This window comes from Pagrus pagrus (genome assembly GCF_965226575.1).
Source record: "Pagrus pagrus genome assembly, chromosome: 3".
Classification (NCBI taxonomy): Eukaryota; Metazoa; Chordata; class Actinopteri; order Spariformes; family Sparidae; genus Pagrus; species Pagrus pagrus.
Window position 1 is genome coordinate 33,285,310 of NC_140187.1, and position 21,647 is coordinate 33,306,956.

The 21,647-nt window shown below is 39.7% G+C and overlaps 1 protein-coding gene across 3 annotated transcripts in view; it reads right to left on the reverse strand.

Annotated features, from left to right (window-relative positions):
* cadpsa (Ca2+-dependent activator protein for secretion a) overlaps window positions 1–21,647 on the reverse strand; it is a 216,688-nt gene that overhangs the window by 122,581 nt on the left and 72,460 nt on the right. For all 3 annotated transcript variants that reach the window (XM_084349251.1, XM_084349252.1, XM_084349250.1), the window contains exons 4-6: window positions 14,625–14,705; window positions 14,039–14,275; window positions 6,569–6,690 (exon numbers count right to left, since the gene is read on the reverse strand). In XM_084349251.1, coding sequence (XP_084205377.1) covers window positions 6,569–6,690; window positions 14,039–14,275; window positions 14,625–14,705 — 440 coding nt within the window. The remainder of the gene's footprint in view (window positions 1–6,568; window positions 6,691–14,038; window positions 14,276–14,624; window positions 14,706–21,647) is intronic.

The window sequence follows — 21,647 nt, forward strand, 5'->3', positions numbered from 1 at the left end:
TAGCACAAGTGGAGGGAGCCCTAGCACTGCTTAAGGTCCTCAGAACAGCCTCATCTAGCCCCTGAGAGAGGGACTGAGAGGAGGCCATGACCAGAGCTGCAGGACAGCTGGGTTGGGGTGCCATATCTGACCGTCTACCTGGGAGAGAAAGTCGACCCTTATTGGCAAGGCCCAACGTTGACCAAGAACCAATCAAAGGAGCATTGGAAACCAGTGCCTACTTGGCCTCTGGGGGGCTATTAACAAGACCCTGTAATGGCCCAGGTTGATCCTGTGGGGTACCTGGGGAAGCAAAGGGAATTGAGGGAAAGCGTACACTAACCCTTCTAGCCACTCTTGAGACAGTGAATCCAAACCCAGGGGACCCCCCTGACCTGTCAGGGAGAACCGCTTCCTGCAATGGCATGACTCCGCTGATGCGAACAGATGCCAAACCTAGTCCACAAGAGGGCTACCACTTCTGGATGAAGATTCCACTCTCCCAGGGGAGGTCCAAGGAATGCTCCCAAGAGGGCCTCCTTTGAGCAAAAGTGCTGTGTCCCTCCAGGGGCGTAAAGCTTAAAGACTTGTACATGTCACCTGCAGCGTCTGTTCCACTTCAGGTGGAGGTTGAAAGCGTTGAGCCACCTCTGGAGTGGCGGAGCTCTGAGAAGGCATCTTTACTTCCCAGCTGTCCAGGCATAGCTGAACATTAGGTTGATCAAAACTCTCCTCCTGGTAAGATGGTTACCTATCAGGGGAGGATCCCCTAGACACACTAGGCTCTGCTGTGGCTGCTGTAGCAGGCGACTGGGCCTCAACTCTACCAAGCCTCTTTGACAGACCACGTATGGCAGCTAGGGTTTGCACTTGAGTGTCATGTTGCTGGCTCTTGTCTCCCTGAGCACCAACTGGACTATGTGAAGGCTGCGAAGCACATATGTTACCTGTTGCCCCATCTGGGACTGTTTCCTGGGAAAGCAGCCCTCAGTACCAAGATTGGTGGGTGGAAGCTGCACTGCTCCAGCATGAGCAGACTGCTCCACTCAGCTGGCCCTCTGAATGCACTCCTTCATAGGCAGCTTAATAGCTGCCTCACATGGGTTTTCAATATCCCCCAATTAATGTGCCCAAACAAGTAGGGCACTCATGATGGCCATCACGGGGGTCCATGATACCCCAACAGAAACAACATGCATGAGAAGCCATTACTCTGATTTGACCAAAAAACAATTAGCAGTGCCTAACAGCTACAGATAGCTGCAAAAGGGAAACTAATAAGCAGGCCGCTCAACACTGGCAGCAATCACTGAAAACAAAATAAATATTCATCAACTGAAAACGCCCATATGCACGTACTGGCAAAGGGGGAAACAATAAGAATCCCAGCCACTGCGAACAGGGCAATAAGGGCAAAACAATTAATACTCAATAGAAGTCATGATAACAAACTGAAATTCCAGTAAATAATACCTCCTGCCACCCACAGAGATAAAGAGGGAACTCGGCAGGGCAATACAATCAGTATTAAACAAAGAAATAACTAAAATCCCAATGTATTTCATATACAGGGTGCAGTTTATAATTTTTCAGAAGAAAATAAATAATCTCACCTGCTGCACACAGCTAAGTTAAAGGGAAAAACAGCAAAAAGCAACTTAATCTTGAGGAGCAGTTAATCAAATTCTACCTCATCCACTCATTGTGCATGAACGCACCAGAGGGAAACCCACTCACTGCGAACAACGAGTAAACAGGGAAAATAACTCTACTCAAATGAATATTACGTTGTAATCACATTAAACTTACCCCCAATATGCTGGGGGGGAAAAAAGCAGTTTAAACCAAGCAATATGAGACAAACAGCACTTAACCGAAGCTGCAGGCTACTTTAATTGCTCAACACCAGGTGCAACAAATTAAGCTACCTGTCACAAAAACGAGGTTAACACAAACAGTGTAACCCTCTGCTATTTAAACGCCAGATAAACACAGAAGGGACAAAACCACATACAATCCTCAGGGACACAAGGCACCTGCACAATCGTGATGGATCGTCTATAGTTGAGTCCGAAACAAACACAGCTTACCTACAGGTCTCGGATGAGGCGAGTGAGGCAAAGAGAAGAAGGCGTGCTCACCGGGATGCCTTATCGGTGGCGAGCCTAACCTTCTAAGTTCAGTCACATGACTTCGTTGTTATATGATCTCGAGGATAGGTAGATGATGGCATCATTCAAGGTAAAGACTGTGTTGACCGTGTGAGTGAGGAAATAGATACGTCTGTGCACAAATCATTAACTGTAGAAAAACCTGAATGCAGTGCCAGTGACTGAACCTTAACATAGAAACATATGTGTTATGTAGATGTTTTATGTTAAGGTTCAGTATAAAATATTAAGCTACATAACTAGCCATCATGCTAACTAAAATTGAAGCCTCAAGGCCATTGCTGTAATTGTTTATCAAAATTAATTTCTTATTACACACACACAGTCCAGTTTGACATCAACATTATCAGCCTTTGTTTTCGCATAAGATAATTCCCAAATGATTTAAGCATAATGGGCTGTGTCATAATCTTTCTGATATAACCCTCCTGCTCAGTGTATAAACAGCATTAGATGAAAGTCACACACAGTCTTTTCCTGATCACTACAGATTGTAATGTGCTAATTATTTGTGCATTAGCAGACGCACGGCAGTCTATGCTAATTATGTTGCCACTCACATTTGACATGAGCAGATAACAGTTATTATACTACTGTAGCCTCATTAAACAGTGTTACTGTCACTGAACAAAATGTCCCTGTGATGTACTTCACAGTACCCCCAGTGAAGTATGCAAAATCAAAGCAATAATCTTTTAATATTCCTATCTGACCGATTTATTTGGAACAGAAGGAAACCAAGGAATAGATACAGTACTTTAACCAACAGGAAAGGGAGAGGTAGCATGTCCTTCCCTAATCTTAGGGACTACCACTCAGCCCAGTTGAAAATTACTGTCCTTTGGTGTGACAGTAAATATGTGGCAACATGGAAGAAGATGGTGAGAGAGTGCAAGGGTATCACAAGTTAGTGATAACACAGCACAACTACTTCAGCCCCCTCATCTCTCCTACTTTGCAGACATAGTTAAACATTATGAAGCAATTACACTTGTGGACTCAGATAACAAATTTGATGGGCTGTACATGATACAAAATTTAAACCAAATTGCATGGATTCTAGATTTAAGTACTGGAGAAACAAAGTATCACTGCTTACTGTAATATAACAAAAACACTTAAAGCTTTCAGACACCAACAGAAACAATTGGAAAACATGACTTTTTATGTTAAAAAAAATGTTGAAGATGAAAAACTGAGGCATCTGCAGAACCTAATGAAATAATACAAATAACAGTAAACGCATACACTGATATTCTTGAATCAGTCGTCTCTAAAACTATATCAGAGTATACTATACAAGAGTAGGAGAACTACCAAAACCTACATTAAGGTGAGATTGAAACGAGAATTAGATGACAAAATAACCAATCAGCAACATGTTGATGATCTCACCTGCGCAGGAGATGTGTGAAACTATTGTCTCTACTTTTTGTACTATGTATTGGCGTGAATTCAGTTGGAAAAGTCTTGTACCTTTTTTGATTACTCCAAAAATGAAAACCTATCTAATGGCAATATATCATAAATGTTGGAGAAATTGTGGGGATGAGGAGGCAAACCACCACCACTTATTTTGGAGCTGCCCAAAGATTATAGTTATTTTAGGAAGTCATTTGGATGATCATGCCTTGGATGGCAGATCCCAATGCAAATCACATGCAAATCACATGCAAATCACTTTATGTGGGCAATCTACCATAAGGTATATCAGGAAGTGATAGATACCTCCTGAAAATAGTGACTGTAGCAGCAAAAAAAGCAATTACTTGTAAATGGTTGGAGATTGACAGTAGACAAACTGGTTTGAATAAAAGATTCAGGAGATGGAAAGACGGACTTTTCTATTAAGACTCAAAAATGATTATATATTAGAAATTATTCATTTAAATAAATAAATAAATAACTGAAAGTATCATTTGCATCCCTACTTTGATCTCTATTGATTATGGAAACCTACACACAAGTTGTGGAGAGCTATGTAAAGACCCTCTGTCCACAGACTAGAATACAAAAGGTTTCCCACTGGGAAGTGGTGGATGTCATGGTGCCTGGCAATGATGTTGGTGGACTGACCTGATCTCAGATGGCATTCTACTTGTCTCTTAGACTATACAGTAATTCTCTTCTCTGATCCTAAACACTAAGCTCTATTTTGATGTTATTTCCTTATTCTACTGGCTTCAGACACACCACCTGACCATAAATGCAAACAATAAAACCATTTGAGTATATTTCCATTCACATACAAAACTTTTATCTCCATCATATTACATATTTTGGCCAGCCAGAGTCTCACTCAGCGCGTTTCCATGCACACCTAATAATAAACCGATCATTATCCCATTTATGGAGTTACCAGATTATTTAAGTGGTCATGTAAACAGTATCAGAATATGAGAAATCTGACAAACACACCTAGTTTTTTGCTCAATATTCCATTTAATTTGGTGCATGCATACCGTTAATCCAGTTTCTTTCATGCTTTTACATCTGCGCATGTGTAAAAACGTCAAAGAAACTGGATGTTATTAAAACGCAAGCGGATGCAGATGCGTTTTCTGCTCATATGCATAATGCGAAGAAGGAGAGCATTCAAAACAAATCCCACATGAGGAAAGCCCTGACCATGATGTCATGATAAGCAACGTCATGTTGACAGGATGTTTGTTTTAAAAAAAAGTTTGACCTCATGTACTTGAAAAGAAATCCATCTAATTTACTGAATCATGTAATCCCGTTTTTTCCATTATCAGATTACTGAACTGCATGTCAACACGTCAAATCAGATTATTACCATAACCTGATTATTCCCAGTTATAAATTACTGCTGACAAAGAAAGCAGATAAGAGAGGCGAGGTAAGCCAGTGCGTGGACATTAAGAGAGATCATTAAGGCAACATTATGTAATGCAGGAAACTCTTAAAGCAATTCTGAAGATAGTTGATTTTTGAGTCTCAGTAGAAAGTATACAGCCATTCCATGGTAAACAATGCAGAATCTACTTTACAATAGAGCCTATACAGCACTCATAAGTATTAACTTTTCAAAATATATGTTTGTTTACACTTGTTACTTTTAAAATTCTTAGTATGTCTTGGTTTTATGCTATTTATTTTGCCCCCACTGTGTCAGACAGCATGTCTGCTTGAGATAATGGTTTTCAACTCAGTCAGGTGCCACAACTGACGTTTTTCCTGCTGAAAAAATAAAATAGATAACAAAATGCAAATATTATATTCACATTTAGAATATATTTATAATATAAAATAGGCTGTAAAATTTGTTTTATACAGCTGCCATTTTATTTCCACAATCATAGACCAGTTCCTTTATGTGCAATATTGAAATGATAGCAGCCATGATCAAAATATAATTCAATGGTTTTCTAAATATTTCCCTCAATATTGCTACTTAAATCTTCTCAATTGCAGATCAACCTGTATGAAGCTTTTTAGAAAGCCTGCAAATGCATCTGTTCCATTGTGAAATAAGATGAATTTCACCACATTTAAGTGTTTCAAACAAAGTGTTTCTCCAAATTACTGTAGAAGAAGAACCCAGGCTCCCAAAAAGCTGCAGTGGGTTTTAGGATTTTCCATTTGTGTAATTAATACCCAGTGCTCGTATCTGCCAGAATACAAAGCCAGGCTAGATTTTTGTAAAGTGTCTGCAGGATTAAAGCAGGCCAATTGACAGAGATAAGCAGCGAGTCCAGCCAGGATCTGGTCCCCTGTGTCGGCCGTTTTCTCATCACTTACTCCTACTGTACTACAATAACAGCTTGAAGTATTAAACAGCAACATCACTCAATCCAGAGAAACAGGAAGTGTAAGTGATGACGCAATATATGAGTCACTTATTCCTGCTTAATTCCGCAATTAATAATGTAAATGATGAACAGGCTTTTTGCTGTGTCACCCAAAGACTTTTGTCAAAATCAGACTTTTACATGTTTTCAACACAAGCCATTTAACAGGGGCTCTGCTCATGTAACAAATCTGAGCAAGCACAATACAGTCCGTCCTTGCCCTCCAGACACAGAGACACTCCGGCAGCAAATGATTGGATGGCATATGACCATAAAATGACTTTCACACCTGCCTGAACAACCACAATGCTCCATTTAATGAAGACACGTGAGTTGTTGACATAAGAGGCATCAAGCTTGAGTCCAACTAAAGCACTTCAGGATAGCAAACTACACCGAGTATTCATATTTTATCATGAACACAGAGTAATCGTCAAGTTTGAAATAGTTATTTGACCAGCAGATGGCAGTATGTAGCATGATTGAGGCTCTGCACAGTGTGATAATATAAGCCTTATGTCACTGCATGTGGGGTGAAAACACATTAAAGATAAGCAGATTGTTGGTGTGTGTGCGTGCGTGTGCGCTTGTGTGTCCTGTACATACGTAGGTTTTGAGGCCTCAGCCTGGTCCGTCTGCAGTTTGTGTCCTCCCTCCACCTCCATGGTGCAGTACACAATCCTGTTTGGGGCCAACGACTTCAAGCCCTGCACCTCCATGATCACCACCTGCAACACACACACACAAACATCGCCCATACACTCAATGAGTTTTGGTTACATTTAAAGGAGCCAGAAACAAACTGTTCACTGTATTGGATCGCATTTATGAGTCTCAGTCAAAACACTATTTTACACGTGCGCAGTTATCTAACTTCACACATCAAGATATGTCACTGCCAACAACTGTTTTATGCAGTTGACTGAACTGAAAGAGTGAATAAGCCTTCAGGAGTGATTTGTGGGGGACAGAGGAGCTTTACCCTGCTGAGATCAAGCACAGTATTTACAAGCTGAACCAAAGTGTAAGAGTGTGCCGCAATTTCTTGTTCTCCAACTGAATGGGATGAACATTTTGTTTCACCATTTCAAAGTGAACAGCCAGCATTTTGCCATGAAAACAACATTGTGGTGTGACTTCTTAATTTACTGTCACTCCTTATTATCTTATGTGAAATAGCAAACCACACATCTTGTATACATGCTGTATGTGTGTATATATATAGACTGTTGTGGGCTGAAATATTGTGAATTTTAGATTTCTGACAGGTGACTTGGGGTCTTAATAGAACAAATATCTGGTATCAACTGAATCTGGCCATTAGTGAAATAAGGGGAGAGTTTTGGTAATGTGAGTGAGAGGCCATTTGGAAACTATTTACTATTTTTATTTATTTATTTTTATTTTTTTTATTTATTTCTGTATATATCAAGCTCATATAACTGAAAGGGTGTAGGTTGAAGCCAAAGCAAAGCTTATATACCCCTACCCCTTTTACCTTAAAAAATTATACACATTAATACAAAAGGATCAGATCCTTTTACTATGGCCTGTATACCAGCAATTTACAGACTTAATTTAGGGAGGTAATTGCTTTATTTAAAGATGCTGATGAAGGTTCTCAGTCATCCAGGTCATGGTCATTCTAAGTGCTGTATCGTAGGCAACTGGACTTGTTTCAGTTTGTTGAAGATGTTTCACCTCTCATCCAAGAGGCTTCTTCAGTTCTAACTAACTGGAGAGGAGCTGCAGGCTTTTAACCTCTGTGTGGGAGTGTCCTTACAGAGTCGTTAAGGACAAGTGTGAGTTCTGAGTTTCAGAGTCGTTACAGCCATTTGTGGGTCGTTGACCCAACCGACCTTCATGTGGGTTGTTAAGCTGTCTGGTGGACTTGAAGGAGACAAATCATTCCTTTGAGGACAACAATGTAAACATCTTGTCCAGAGAAGACAGATGGTTTGAAAGAGGAGTAAAAGAATCCATCTATGTCAAACTGGAACAACCGTCTTTGAACAGAGGAGGTGGCCTACGACATTACTTATCACCCACCTACAATGCAGTACTGAGTTTTTAAGGTAAATAACACACAAATTATTGTTGTTTTACTGTTTCTTTTGATCTTTTCTACAAAATATCCTAAAAGAAATAATCCCATTTATATTACAGATCCTATTAATCCTAAAGATGTCCTAAAATAAATACAATGATGCTGTCCTACCATGTACAGTAGTTGACCAGCATGAAATGGGCAGACTACAGAGGTACTCAATATAGACCTACAACATTCAACATTTACCGTAGAACCACAATAATAATAATAATAATAATAATAATAATAATAATAATTATAAACATAAATGTGACTTTTGGGCCATTTAGACAATCCTGCAGAATTTTTCAATAAGATCATTGCATTATTTGGATTTATTCATATATAGCCTTTTTTAGGACGTAGCATAGCCCACTAGCTTCAGCACCGTAGTACTGGCTGGTTGCTAGTCTTATAATGACAGATGATTCTGAACGTTAAGTCGGGTTTTGGAATGTAAAGTTTGGAAAGTCTACCTGTACAGGACACATTTCATTAGGCACTGAAAAGGAAACTTGTAAATCGCATCAATATACATGAAACCGTAATAGCCAATACCAACGTGTCCGTCAGTAGAGTCGTTCTGTAAGCTCAACCAATTTTAACCGTACACATAGCCACCGTAGTCTATAATTAATTAAACGCCAAATCTGACCACCTCCGTGCTCCTCACATCAACACTGCAACACTTGAGGCTCGTGATGGTATTTGGAAACCTGAGGCTCTAATGCCTGCTTCCTTTCTCTCTAAGCTTTTCAGCTCCTCCTTTACTTTCTGACATCTCCATCTGATCTCTCTGTTGTTGATGCACGTCTCTAGATTGTTAACGTAACAACAAACCACCAATTTCCCAGCATACCCTCCTTCATAACTTTTGGGAGGAAAACAACCAAATTAAATAAATGGTGGATAGCCTAAGCCTATACATCATTCTTTTTAAATTGTTTTTGGTAATAAAACAGTTTTCGGACATTCCCATAGCATGGGCAAAATATAAATAAATAAAAAATAGGTTGTACCTCAAAACCAATCGTGCACGCAAACCAAGAACAGAGTAAACTCCACTGTTAATCTGTTTGATCCCACATTCAGAATAGAAAACAATGGGGATTCATTTAAAACGGACTCACTTATTTACTTACATCTGTTAATGCTCATGTTTAAGCCTTGTATATTGACTCAAGCTTAAATTTGTTTTTTGCTTTTTCAATATTTTTGTCATGAGTAAGCCTCCATACTTTTGTCCAGGAGTGTGGAAAGAAGGGTTTGTGTTGATACCTGAATGAAGTAGAGAATTGTGTAAACATAAGGAAACTGAGGCCTGTCTTGAGTAAATGTCTACTGAGCCTTGCCAGACCACAATGAGGGAAGCACAAATGGTGGGCAGGTGCTGCCAGGCGCTGCCAGGCTACAGAAAAACATTCATTGTACAAAAGATAGATTTTCTCCCACCTCACCCACATTGTACTTTTAATACTTTAGAAGAGATGGAAAAGTGCCTCTTTTATCTGAGATACTAGAAACAATCAACTGGGAGGCAGTAAAATAATCATGGCGCTGCAGGACTGTAATGCTTCACAGATCCTTGTGGAGGATAAAGACCCACAGAAGCTGGACACAGGTATAGGACTGGTAACTTTTCAGGTGAATAATAAGGGGATAGTATTGTTAGTTTGTCTCCTTCTTCTTTCCAAGGTAGAAATGGACTTGTCTGTCAACCCAAAAGTCAGTCTGTCAGCAGAAATCCTGGGAGACATTTCTTCTCATTAGCAACTCCTGACACTAATCCTGAGTAACCATCCATGGTTCATGGGGAAGAACACTGTTAGGGTGATTCATAAAACTCATACGACTGCATTCTGAATGCAGAAAAGTGCATTCGGGTATGTAGACGTACACGGATGGTTGAGAGAAATAGAAGCCTATTTAAACCTGACAATTAAGCTACAATGTGGGGGATTTTCTTCCATAGTGCAACCACTAACAGCACTATGGAGCAATGTTTTTATGTGTGAGTACGTTTTGTTTGTATCTTGCTAAATTGTAAATGGACTTGTATTTACACAGTGCTTCTCTAGTCTACTGACCACTACAAGCGCTTTACAACACTGGTCACATTCACCCATTCGTGCACACATTCATCCTCTGCTGCTGACCTGCTCATCAGGAGCATACAACGCTTCCTATCAAAAGTGCCCTATGATATTTCCAAGCTCAGCCATTCACACACACATTCAAACTTCGATAGGATAGCCATCAGGAGCAATTTGCGGTTCAGTATCTTGTCCAAGGATACTTGGCCATGGGTTCTGGGGAAGTAACCATTGGCCTTCTGATAAGTGGATGTCCCGCTCAACCTGCTGAGCAGCAGTGCCCATCTTGCTAAAAAAAAAAAACATGCAACATGTCACTTTCATGATACACATTGTTATTGCTGGTCAGGTCTGGTCTGATGCAACATTTTCTCTTAATTCAAGACAAGTGTCCTGGGGCATTATGTAGTTTTAGAGAAGAAATAAAACTCAGAAATGTAATAATTACAGTATTAATGAGGTAATAATACAAATTCAGAAATATGTATTTTTTCCAAAACTGACCAAACAAGTTGTTCTCAGAGGAAAATAAGGTCCCACAGTACTGTCTGAAGCTAGAAAGGTGGCAGGGTCCGCCACATATTAACAAAGTAAAACAGTATAAATTGTGTTGTCCTTTAAGGTCAGTTTGTTTATTCAGTTTATAATCAGCCAATGAAGATCTCTCTCTTCTCATTAACATTCCCCCCCCCCCAAAAAACTACAGAGTGCTCCTTTAAATTTAAGGGTGTTATGGCAACAAACATGACAATGTCTAAACAAGGATGAGGATGAAAAACTGCTGATGAGCTAAAATGGATGTAACAATGCAGACTTTAAAATTTCCCAAAATATGGCATTTGAGGACAAAAAATACATTCAACAAGCTTGTTAGTCCACAGGGATAGACATAATTCATTTTAACTGAATATAAACATACATTTTCACAAGAATACTCCATAGGCTACCTTAAATATGCATTTCATTTCTGAAGTGCTACACTGTTTTTTCTCCCAGAGGATGTTTCTGATTTTGGTGACCTATCATCAGCTCTGAATATTCCATTGACCAGGTTTTTGGGCTATGAAATATGTTGGGGATATCAATTATTCCTAGAGCCCTTTAAAACTGTATAATCTATACTGTATTCCACTGGTACAAGGCTTGTTTTTTTTAATGATTGTATATTTTGTAAAAGACTTAAGTTTAATATGGTTAGATTGTGTCCATCTGGACACCACAGAAGCACTCTAACTCTCTTAAGCTCTCTCTTAAGACACGTTTTAGGTGATATGTCAGTTCATGGAATAAAGTCAGTGCTGCATATCAGTCACTGCAAAGTGCTCCTAGATCTTATTAATGATATTATCCTGCACAGCCCAATCGCCAGAATGAAATGTTGGCATTTTATTTCTGCAAACCACAGATACATTTAAATTTGTACTCATCATACAAATCATATCAACCTTTCTACAATACATGTCATATTAGTTCAGAAGTATGTGAGCTAACTGTTATGTCAGGAGGTTGAGGGCATGGTGGTGGCATGACAGCCAGCGTTTCAACATTTGTAAGCATGAAACCAATGGATATTTTAATAGAGACATTGGGCAACAACAACACACTGCTTTCCATCAAGTGCCAGCTGCCTGTTAAACGTCTGCCTGCAGACTACTCAATGAAGTCCAGCTGACTATATCAATATTGTTACGACCCCAGAGGTCGTACAAATGTTTCTATTGTCTCTCTGCTTAAATAACCCTCTGTTACCTGAGTGTGAGTGTGTGTGTGTTTGAGTGATTGTAGGTTGTCCAGGGAGCTGATTGGTTCCTGCCTCGAAGCCGGGTGTTTAAAGGCCGGCTCTTCCAGTTCCTGTGGGCTCTCCTCTCTCAGCCAGACTGCCAGCATGTTTGTTTGTGTGTGAGATACGTTTTAAAATAAAACCTTTTAAAATGCTTCTCTGCTGGTGGTGCTTGGGGGATGGGAAGAGGGGAGTCTCATTTTTATGCTGCGCCAGGGTTTCCCCTAGTCCCTGGCCATAACAATATACATATATTATATCAAGTGTTGATTCCAAAGAAATATTCTTGATTAACAAGTTGTAATTACCTGAGGGTGCATTTTCACCTTTGCTTCAAAAAAAAAAAAAATTGTGCATGATGATTGAGAAAAGTTATGTGCCTGTCTGCCTCAGTCCCGCCTCCACATGCTCTGAATGTATGGAGTGTACGTGTGTGCATGTGCGTGTGTGCATTCGCTCAGCTGAGAGGTTGTGTCCTGTCCTGGGTATGACAGCAGAGACTCATCTTTAGTAATTGACAAATATTAGCAAATGAAATGATGATAAACATGATTGCAGAGGCGGACATCCTCATTACACAAGCTACTTTGGAAAACCCTATTGGCAGAGAATTAGCGATCGCACAGTGAGCATTAATAAGACAACTGAACGTGCTGCAACACCACCAAGACGTTTGTGCTCAATTAATGAACCAATGAATTAACTGTATTCACAATGCACATTTAACAGTACAGCCATCTGTAAGAAGCTTTGCAAACATTAAAACAAGGAGTTTTCTCAAATTAACATGCTTAGGTCATATTCATACTGTCTCCTAGAAATTTCATTTATATATTACTGAATTGTTTTTATAACTACGCTGAACAAAGAAGTCCCTGCCTGGGTAATGTTCCGAGACGTTTCTTTGAGTGACTCAAATAGTGGCAGCAGAGTCCAGATCACATCCAGACTCTTGTCTATGGTTCTTTCAGGCAACAAAAGCATTTTGGTTAAAATCATAGAAGGATTGTCACTACAAGTGGATAGTGTCAGGTACATTCATTAACAGCATTTCCTCATTGTGTAACAGAAAATGTAATTCAGTAGTCATTATATTTCCAGCAAAACACAGGCCTATTCACTGTTGTAAACTAGTTGTACCTTATATGAACATCATTTCGAGGAGACATTTATTTCATACGAGTTAATGTAGGCTGTGCCTCGGCCTCACACTGGAGTGTTACAGTTTAAAATGTCCTACAACACTTTTGGTTTTTCTGGCCAGCAACCAATCATGGCACTTATGTCAGATGCCCCAAATCATATACATCAAATATGATGTAATAAACCTACCTGCAGCTATACTGTATGATCAAGTATATTTGATACATCATACATTTTATCCAAGGTTTACATTTTTGGATATTTATCCTTCTTTGTGTCTGAAGCCACCAAATCTGGGCTTTAAAACAGCCAAAATTCTTCTCTAGGGGGACTGGGGGAGCAACTGGATCCCGCCTCACTGGCTACTTTTTCCCCACTGGCCGGCTACTCCAAATCCTTGTGGAAAGCCCTGAAAACAGGATGTCTTTGACAAGGTATCTGAACAATTTGTAAGTGTTTGTGGTGACAGAGCCAGATAAGGCCAAAACATGACCTTTTCTTAAACCTGACCACATGGTTTTTATGCCTAAAACTAACCAGTGCATGAGCACAGCGTTTTCACAACACAGAATTGAAAACTGAACCTAAAGAAACGTAAAGCTTCAACATTGTTCACGGTTTACTGAAACAAACATTGCCAACATTTTTTCTGGTCACTGGGTTGACTTATCATGCTATCTTTTAAGGGCACTGTGAGGCCCACCAGAAGTATGCAGACACATTTTTTGCTTCTCAAAGAATAAGCCATTTCCATTTTGGACAATGCCAACCCACATCAAATCTGTTAGTGCTGCACGCAAGTTGTTAATCAATCTAAAAGGGAGTTTAGCAGTGTCTTTTAATGAGAAACACCACATGATGGTTGTTAATGCAAACTATTTCTTACACGTCCTCTGTCCTTACACCGTTGAATGTATGCATTTAAAATAAGTAAATCAGCACAATTAATTAATTAATCTGGGTCCACCAACCTCCAGGGTGAAGGACAGCACCACGTCAGATTTGGACAGCGTGTTCTCGTCTTCCTGGCCCATGTCCATGATGGAGGTGTTGTGGCCTCGTTTCAGCTTCTGCAGCTTGAACTCTCCACCCTTGGACACCGGCATGCTCTCCAGGTTGGCCATCAGCAGGTTGACAGAGGATCGTAGCTCCTCAATGAACATGGTCTCCATCTCCCTAGATGCAAATCTGGGAAACCGTCCACCATGCTGACCAAAACAGGAAGACAACCAATGAATTAATGAGCATGATCCACTGAATGTCCAAAATAACTTTTGGAAAGAAAATAGTACCAGCTGAAAATTATTTTGTAACATAAAAGAGCTGAATAGATCTGAACTCTAAAGTCATGTCAAACATTCAAATAAATTAATTAATCATTAAAAGAAATCTGAATACTTTAAATGTTAAACTTACTTTGAATTAATATTCAGGTACTTGATATTCAATATTCGTTGATCAGTATTCTTTCATACAGTACATTCAGAGTAAGTTAAGTCCATCCATTCATCCCTTCCAAAACTTTTATAAATCCATCCATCCATCCATGACCCTTACTCGAGCGATCTGGTCTGCCATTTGCAATCGTCCATCCAGCTCTCTTCTGATCTGGGCTGCTTGCTCATCTGGGTTGTCCAGCTGGAAAACAGAGATTGTGCAAATCACAAACAGAACCACAATAATGTATATTTTTCAGTAATAGTTATTAGTACAATAAAAATATTGGTGAATGAAATGATAGAGAAACTTTTACTGTCAGCATTTTTTGCAACACTTACATACCAAACAGATGAAAATGCTTACTGTCAGTGTTTTTCATTTGATTTCTGTACATCCACTAATAACAGCTATAGAGTACAACCACAAAGATTATTGTATTTGTTGTGATTAAAATGTATTCTGTGGAGTTCCTGGTTTTGGAGCCTCAGGTTGCTATGGATGGCAATGTTATTTAAGTGGGTCTGTCTTATATTTTACTTGAATGTGCACAAGGATGCATATGCCACAATGGTGCTCCAAGTTATAAAATTTGGTCGCACTGCCACCAGAAATGGTCGCAGTCTGGTGTCATGTAAGTACAATTCATTTATTGATGGAAGGAATAATCAAAAGATGAGTAATTAATGAAAATAGCGGTTATTTGCAGCCCCATAACAAAACCAAAAAAGAGATAAAAAGAGATAAAGAGAGACTAAATAGCTTTATGAACTAGAAGGGAACTGATGAGCTGGTGGATAATGTGCTGTGGGTTTGTCACATGACCTCCTTAATGATACTTGGATTCACTGTTAAGATAAAAATTTGCTTAGTGCAGGTTTAAGGCTGGGGCAAAAGCATGGCCAGGGTATGAAGTTTACTTTATCGCAGAAAAGACACAAACAGAGGTCTGTGGTGTCAAAGTTACTTTGCACATTTAAGCATCCAACCAGACCTGCTTTTTAAGGAGACTTTGCAAAGGTATGACAACATCCGCCATGTCTGCAGTCATTATTCACATGAATGTAAGAGGCTGTGTTAAAAATGCTGTTTTTCTGGTTGGGACAATATCTAAAACATATGTGACACATTAGGGGTTTAACAAACTGTTTCTAAAGTTACCTTACTCAATAAAATCTCCTTTTTAAAAATCTGAACGCATTTCTAGTTTTACAGGGTGTAGAATGCTGCTGCAGCTGTTGGAATACAGCCAAACACTGTATTTATACTAAATTCAACTGGAATAGAGTTCCTTCCCGCTGCCTTCTCACTGCTGTCTATGAGCTGTTGTTCCAAGGAATGCCTCATGTCTTTGCAGGGGGGCAGATGGTAGAGGAAGCGTGGGCAGTCATGGCCGTTTGGAGCAGGGAGATGAAACAGTCTGCTGCAGGGTAAAGCTATGAACCGTTTTAACTGACGGACGACCCACCATGAACAATATGTCAAAAGACAAACTCTGATGACCTCACTCAACCATGGTAAAACTATTCATACACACATGAATATATGTGTGTATATTTTCTTCTCTAAAAATGTGATTTACATTCTACCAAATGTTCTAATGATTATATTATCATTCATGTTTTGTCACTACATAAGAGAAAGACCACCAGATTCTGTTTACGATCCACAAGGTTTCCATAAGTATTGTACCATATGTCTCCTCTACAGTACAGAGAGCAGACTTGTTCCTTTGCATGGAGCATAGACAGCATACTCTGTTGTCAGACCCACTACCTTAAACTGGCTCAATATCTGTACTGCTGCAGCAGCAGTCATGGAAGGTCAACTAGGACAATCAAAGGATTTGGGCTCAATTCTTACACACAGTTCTAGTACATAAAACAATAATGTTGTACATAATGAAAGGGTGCAACGGTATGACATTTTCACTGTACAATAACCATCTCAGAAAATATCAAGGTTTCACAGTATACGGTACTACATTATTTACCCTTAAAGGAATGAAAACGCAAGGGCTTCAATCTTCAAACCACAGTAAACTTTACAACTGGTACATTGCTCCAATGTGAAGTGTATTGATAGAGCATATAATATTTAGCAGGGCTGCCCAAAGTTGGGCCTGTGGGCCAAAGTTGGCCCGTCATTGTTCTTAAATCATAAACACAGGAGAGACAGCATTTGGATCAGCTGGTAGAACACTCATCCTGTCAAGGGGTTAAGGTTAAACAAAATGGAGGACCCAAGCACAGACACTCAGGAACACACACAAGGCAGGATAAGGGGAACAAAAAGTAAGCTTTAATTAGGTAAGGCTAAAAATACAAACACAAGGAAACTAGACAAACCAAAAAGGATCACAAGGACCAAAAAACGAAGTAGCAACTAAAAGCTTAAACAAAGTGCAACAGAAAAGCAAAGTCCGAATCAAATGGAAAAAACAAGGAACCAAAATCCAAACATACCAAATGGGGGAAGACAGGAGGAGACACTGGAGGACCAACAGAGTAATACAAAACACGGAGTACAGGAGACAACAGGGAACATCACAGAGGAAAGACTGAACGAACTGACAAACACATGAGGGAGAACAAAGACTATATACACAGACACTAACGAGGGGATCAGGAACAGGTGGAGTGAGGAGAGAAGAGGGACAGGTGAGGAAACGTGTGGAAAAGCACTGGGAGGGAAAAACACACGGGAGGAACTGAGAAGCAGGATGCGACACACAAGGGTAAAAATTAGGAAACAGGAAACAGAAACAAACAGACACAGAACCATGACACATCCCATGTACAGAGGCCCTGTCCTCACTGCAGCAGCCCAGGGTTGGAGTCCCCCATCCCCCCTATTGGTTAGTTTGGTTCAGTAACGGATTTATTATTGGTCTTCTTAAAATGTGACCAAATCTACTGATCTGCAGAGAGCTGCTGTGTTTAAAGGAAGGATCTAAGACAGTACAGAATGAACTCTCAGTTTTGAGAGAGCACATCAAGTCATTGTAGTCATTTTTCAAGCTAACATGTCAAACATTTGCTGTTTCCAGCTCTTTGAATGTAATTTTTTGCTGCTGTTCTTCTTGGTTTGACAAGCAGAGCTCTGGGAATTTGTAAATAAAATAAAAATGTTTGCAAAACTGTTAATGAGGTTTAGTTTAATGTGGTAACTATACCTTTTTGTGAAAGACCATATCAGACAAATACTACTGTACCAAGCAGACTATTTTTATTCTAATTTATTCAAATAGACTGGTGTGATGCACCAGTAGGGTGCTTCGGCGAGTCCTACTGGTTATAGCGCATCTGACAGATGTGAATCACTTCAAACAGAGGAATTTGTTCAAGGATTGTTTGAGGGTGATAATGTCAAAAAATATGACGACACATTCAAAGCTGCATTCAAGAAAAACAAGGAAAATAGCAAGAGAGCTGCCACAACACATTGCCAGCGGCACCTACTGACGGCAACTAAGTTTCGCCAGTAGGTGGTGCTGTTATCCTTTGTGTTTCCTCTTATGCCTTGTGTTAGCCAATAGGAGAGTTTTGGGTAAGACAGGAAACAGGAAGTGTTCCACATGTTTTAGTAATGGCAGCAGCAGCTTTTGTTATGCCTGAATCTCCAATAATCCATCTTTGGTTGTTTATGGAAATCATTGCCTGTCAGTATTTTGAACTGTCAACATGTTTTAATGAGTTGTTAAGGACTATTTCTGATTTTGGCAAGCGTGGACCTCAAAGTGGTCCTTAAATATGTCCCATGCCTTCATGCCTTCATATGTCCCAGCATAAATGCACAGCATGTTTATGCTGCTTAATGTTTGTATAAGCTGGATATATTTTGTAAACATTACTTTGCATATATTTTGTGATGTTTTAAGTTACATTCACACAGAAATGTAATGTCTTTAATTTCTCTGCTAGTTTTACTCCGTTGACATTTGAGGGATACATCTTAATAAAAGAAGAAAATACACCCGTCTCTTGTCAAGGACTCATCTGTCTGCATAGCTGTGCCCAGGGTAACAGTGAGGGCAGAACACGGCTGTTGGCGCCATCGTGAGTAAAAATAATAAAATATTCTCACATATGTTTACTGTATGTCTATTGGATAGAGTGCCATGGAAAATTGCATCAGTGGCCCATTTTAAGGATAGCTGGCTTGAGTTATATTTATGATTGTCCTTATAGGTTTATTTTTCTTATGACTGGCCTTACTGGACCCCTCGGCTCATCCGAAGCCTTGGAAATTGTCTTGTAGTCTTTCCCTGATTTGGACTTTTCTTTAAGTAATCTGCTTTTTCAGTTATGGTGTAGTGGTGGACAGATAAGTAGAAAAGAGAACAGACACGTACAGAAGGCTGATAGGATTGTTCTCTATTTCTTTCATTCACTCTTCATCCTTTCTCTCTGTCTCTTTCTCACCTTCTCACCCATCCGTCTTTGCCATTGATTTTCTTCCTCTGTCTGCATTAACATCTTGCCAGAACACCCACCCCTGCTGTTACCACTGACTGAGGAGCACGTTTGAATTACTGCTGCCTCCCAGGCATGCACAGCACACAAAAGCACGCACTTACACACACAAACACACACACCTTGATGTACAGTACAGAATATACGCATCAAACTGCAAGTGTTCAGAGAAATCCTTTACATGCACTCTCATGTTGTTAATTTCAAGCCTGGTGTCAGATTGATGGCATGTAAGGTTTAAATCCTATTTTTAAATTCTCACATAATATTTAAAGAATAAAGGGATACAGATATTCACTGCATATTTCAGCTTCCATTGGCCAATCTGAGTCAGGACTCGTCTCTCGGAAAATAAAATGGGTTTGGAGTTAACCTTTCTTGGGTCTAGTGTCAGGCTACTTGGCATGTCAATAATATTAGGCTATGTAGTGATACACAATACATATCTCGATATTTTGAAGTCTCCTCTGAAGAACTTGGTAAATGCTTGATTTAGCTGGCGTAACTTAATTATTTGTTGATACATATTTCACATATCTCAGATTTTAAGCAAGCATTTTCTGGCAATATACACCGATCAGGCATAACATTATGACCTCCTGCCTAATATTGTGAAGGTTTCCCTTGTGCAGCCAAAACAGCTCTGACCTGTCAAGACATGGACTTAAGACATCTGAGGGTGTCCTGTGGTGTCTGGAACCAGGGCGTTTTATAGTGGATCCTCTGGGTCCTGTATGTTGGGGGGTGGGGCCTCCATGGATCAGACCTGCTCCAGCACGTCTTACAGATGCTCGATCAGATTGGGATGTGGGGACTTTGGAGGCCCGGTCAACACCTCGGGCCCTTTATTGTGTTCCTCGAGTTGTTCCTGAGCAGTGTTTGCGGTGTGTCAGGGCACACTGTCCTGCTGGGGGGCCACTGCCATCGGGTAGTGCTGTTGTGATGAGGGGGTGTACTTGGTCCACAACAGTGTTTGGATGGGTGATGCGTGTCAAGTGGCATTCACATGAATGCCAGCACCCAAGGTTTCCCAGCAGAACATCACATTGTGATGAGATGATCAATGTTATTCACGTCACCTGTCAGTGGTTTTAATGCTGTGGCTGATCGGTGTATGTAATACACATGCTCATACACACAGATTTTAACTGCATGAATCATTTGTGAAATGCTCTTTTAGGGTTTTGTTTACCAGTAGGCTATTGGAACTGATTATAAAAATGAGATTATTTTTCCACTAGTGAGAGAGAAAAACTCAAAAACCCAAAAACCAAAACACTGGACCAGCCATTACATTGATTGTACCTTGCTAGCTACCTTTTGTGACAGGTCACGTCCAGTTGAGCCCATGAAAGAGCAGGTCATTGTTTGGAGTGAGTGGGTGTGATGACAATTTTGCCTTTGCTGCTTTCTGTTTGTGCTGTATTGCTTTCTGTTTTGACATTGATGTTGCAGATACATCCAAATACATGAATTGATGTACTTGCAAAAACAACCATTATTACAGATGAGTTGGTGGTCTTGTCATGTCCTGTCTCCTGCATGCTTTACCCAGTCCAGTCATGAAAACGCTCCTACTGGGAGTAGTTAGAATCAGTCCGTAGGGAGAGAGCCATGGGAGAGAAAAGCTTGTGGAACACCAAAGCGACTCCCATGCTGGCTGTTAAAAAAATAAGATTATGTGTTAATTTGTACTAAATGTTTGTGATACTACCATTTACTATATCCCATGATTCATAAATTGCTAAGTGAAGAGCTCCAATAAAGTACTGTTCAAAATGGCTAGTCACTTGAACTTCACGTGACAGTTGTCACTGTAAAATAAAACAATCATTAAATTACAAAGAACACCACAGTGACTTCAACTTCCACTGCCTTTATTGCACTGTTGTGTTGCACTCATGACTTTCTAAACACACGTATGGTGGTCTTAAACATTTCTTATTTTTAGCTGACCTGCTCTGTACTGACAAAAATACTTGTATGCTAGAATTTAATTGGAATTAAATCACAACATTTTCTCAATTTCCACCTTTAATTACATCACAAATAAACTTCCTATACATTAAGGGTGGGCAGTATACCGCTTTTGTCACCTTCATGGTGTCACACTTGGCAATAACAAGGATTTTGCAACACTGTCATTACCATAATAAAGGTTTTAGCGTGTTATAAATAATGTGCTGTGATAATATGCAGCTAGAGGGTGGGAACGAATCCTCCTAAAACACACAAAGGCCTTTGCTTAATTTTTATCCCTACTGAAGCCAATAAAAACATTTTTTTTTTTTTTTTTAAGAAATGTTAACTTACACTGCCAATAGAATGAAAAGAGGTTGAATTATGTTTGAGTGGGGTATACTTTTCATTCTGTAGTACCAAGTTATAATACTGTGATATAGATTTTATGTCATATCTTCCACCTCCACTGTAAATTCACAGTTACATATTTCTTTTTTTCTAGTTGATTAGAATGTATTGGACTCATAAAACAAAGTGTTACTGAAATTGGTATGTATTAATAATGGCTATGCACATATGAAACTGGATTGGCTTGCCTCCTGACGGTGGCACCAAGTGAGGTGCAATAAACCCCCTCCATAGAACATGAAGCTCCCTGTTGAGTCTTGATCAGCAGGGAACAAAAAGGGAATGCATTGAAAAGCTC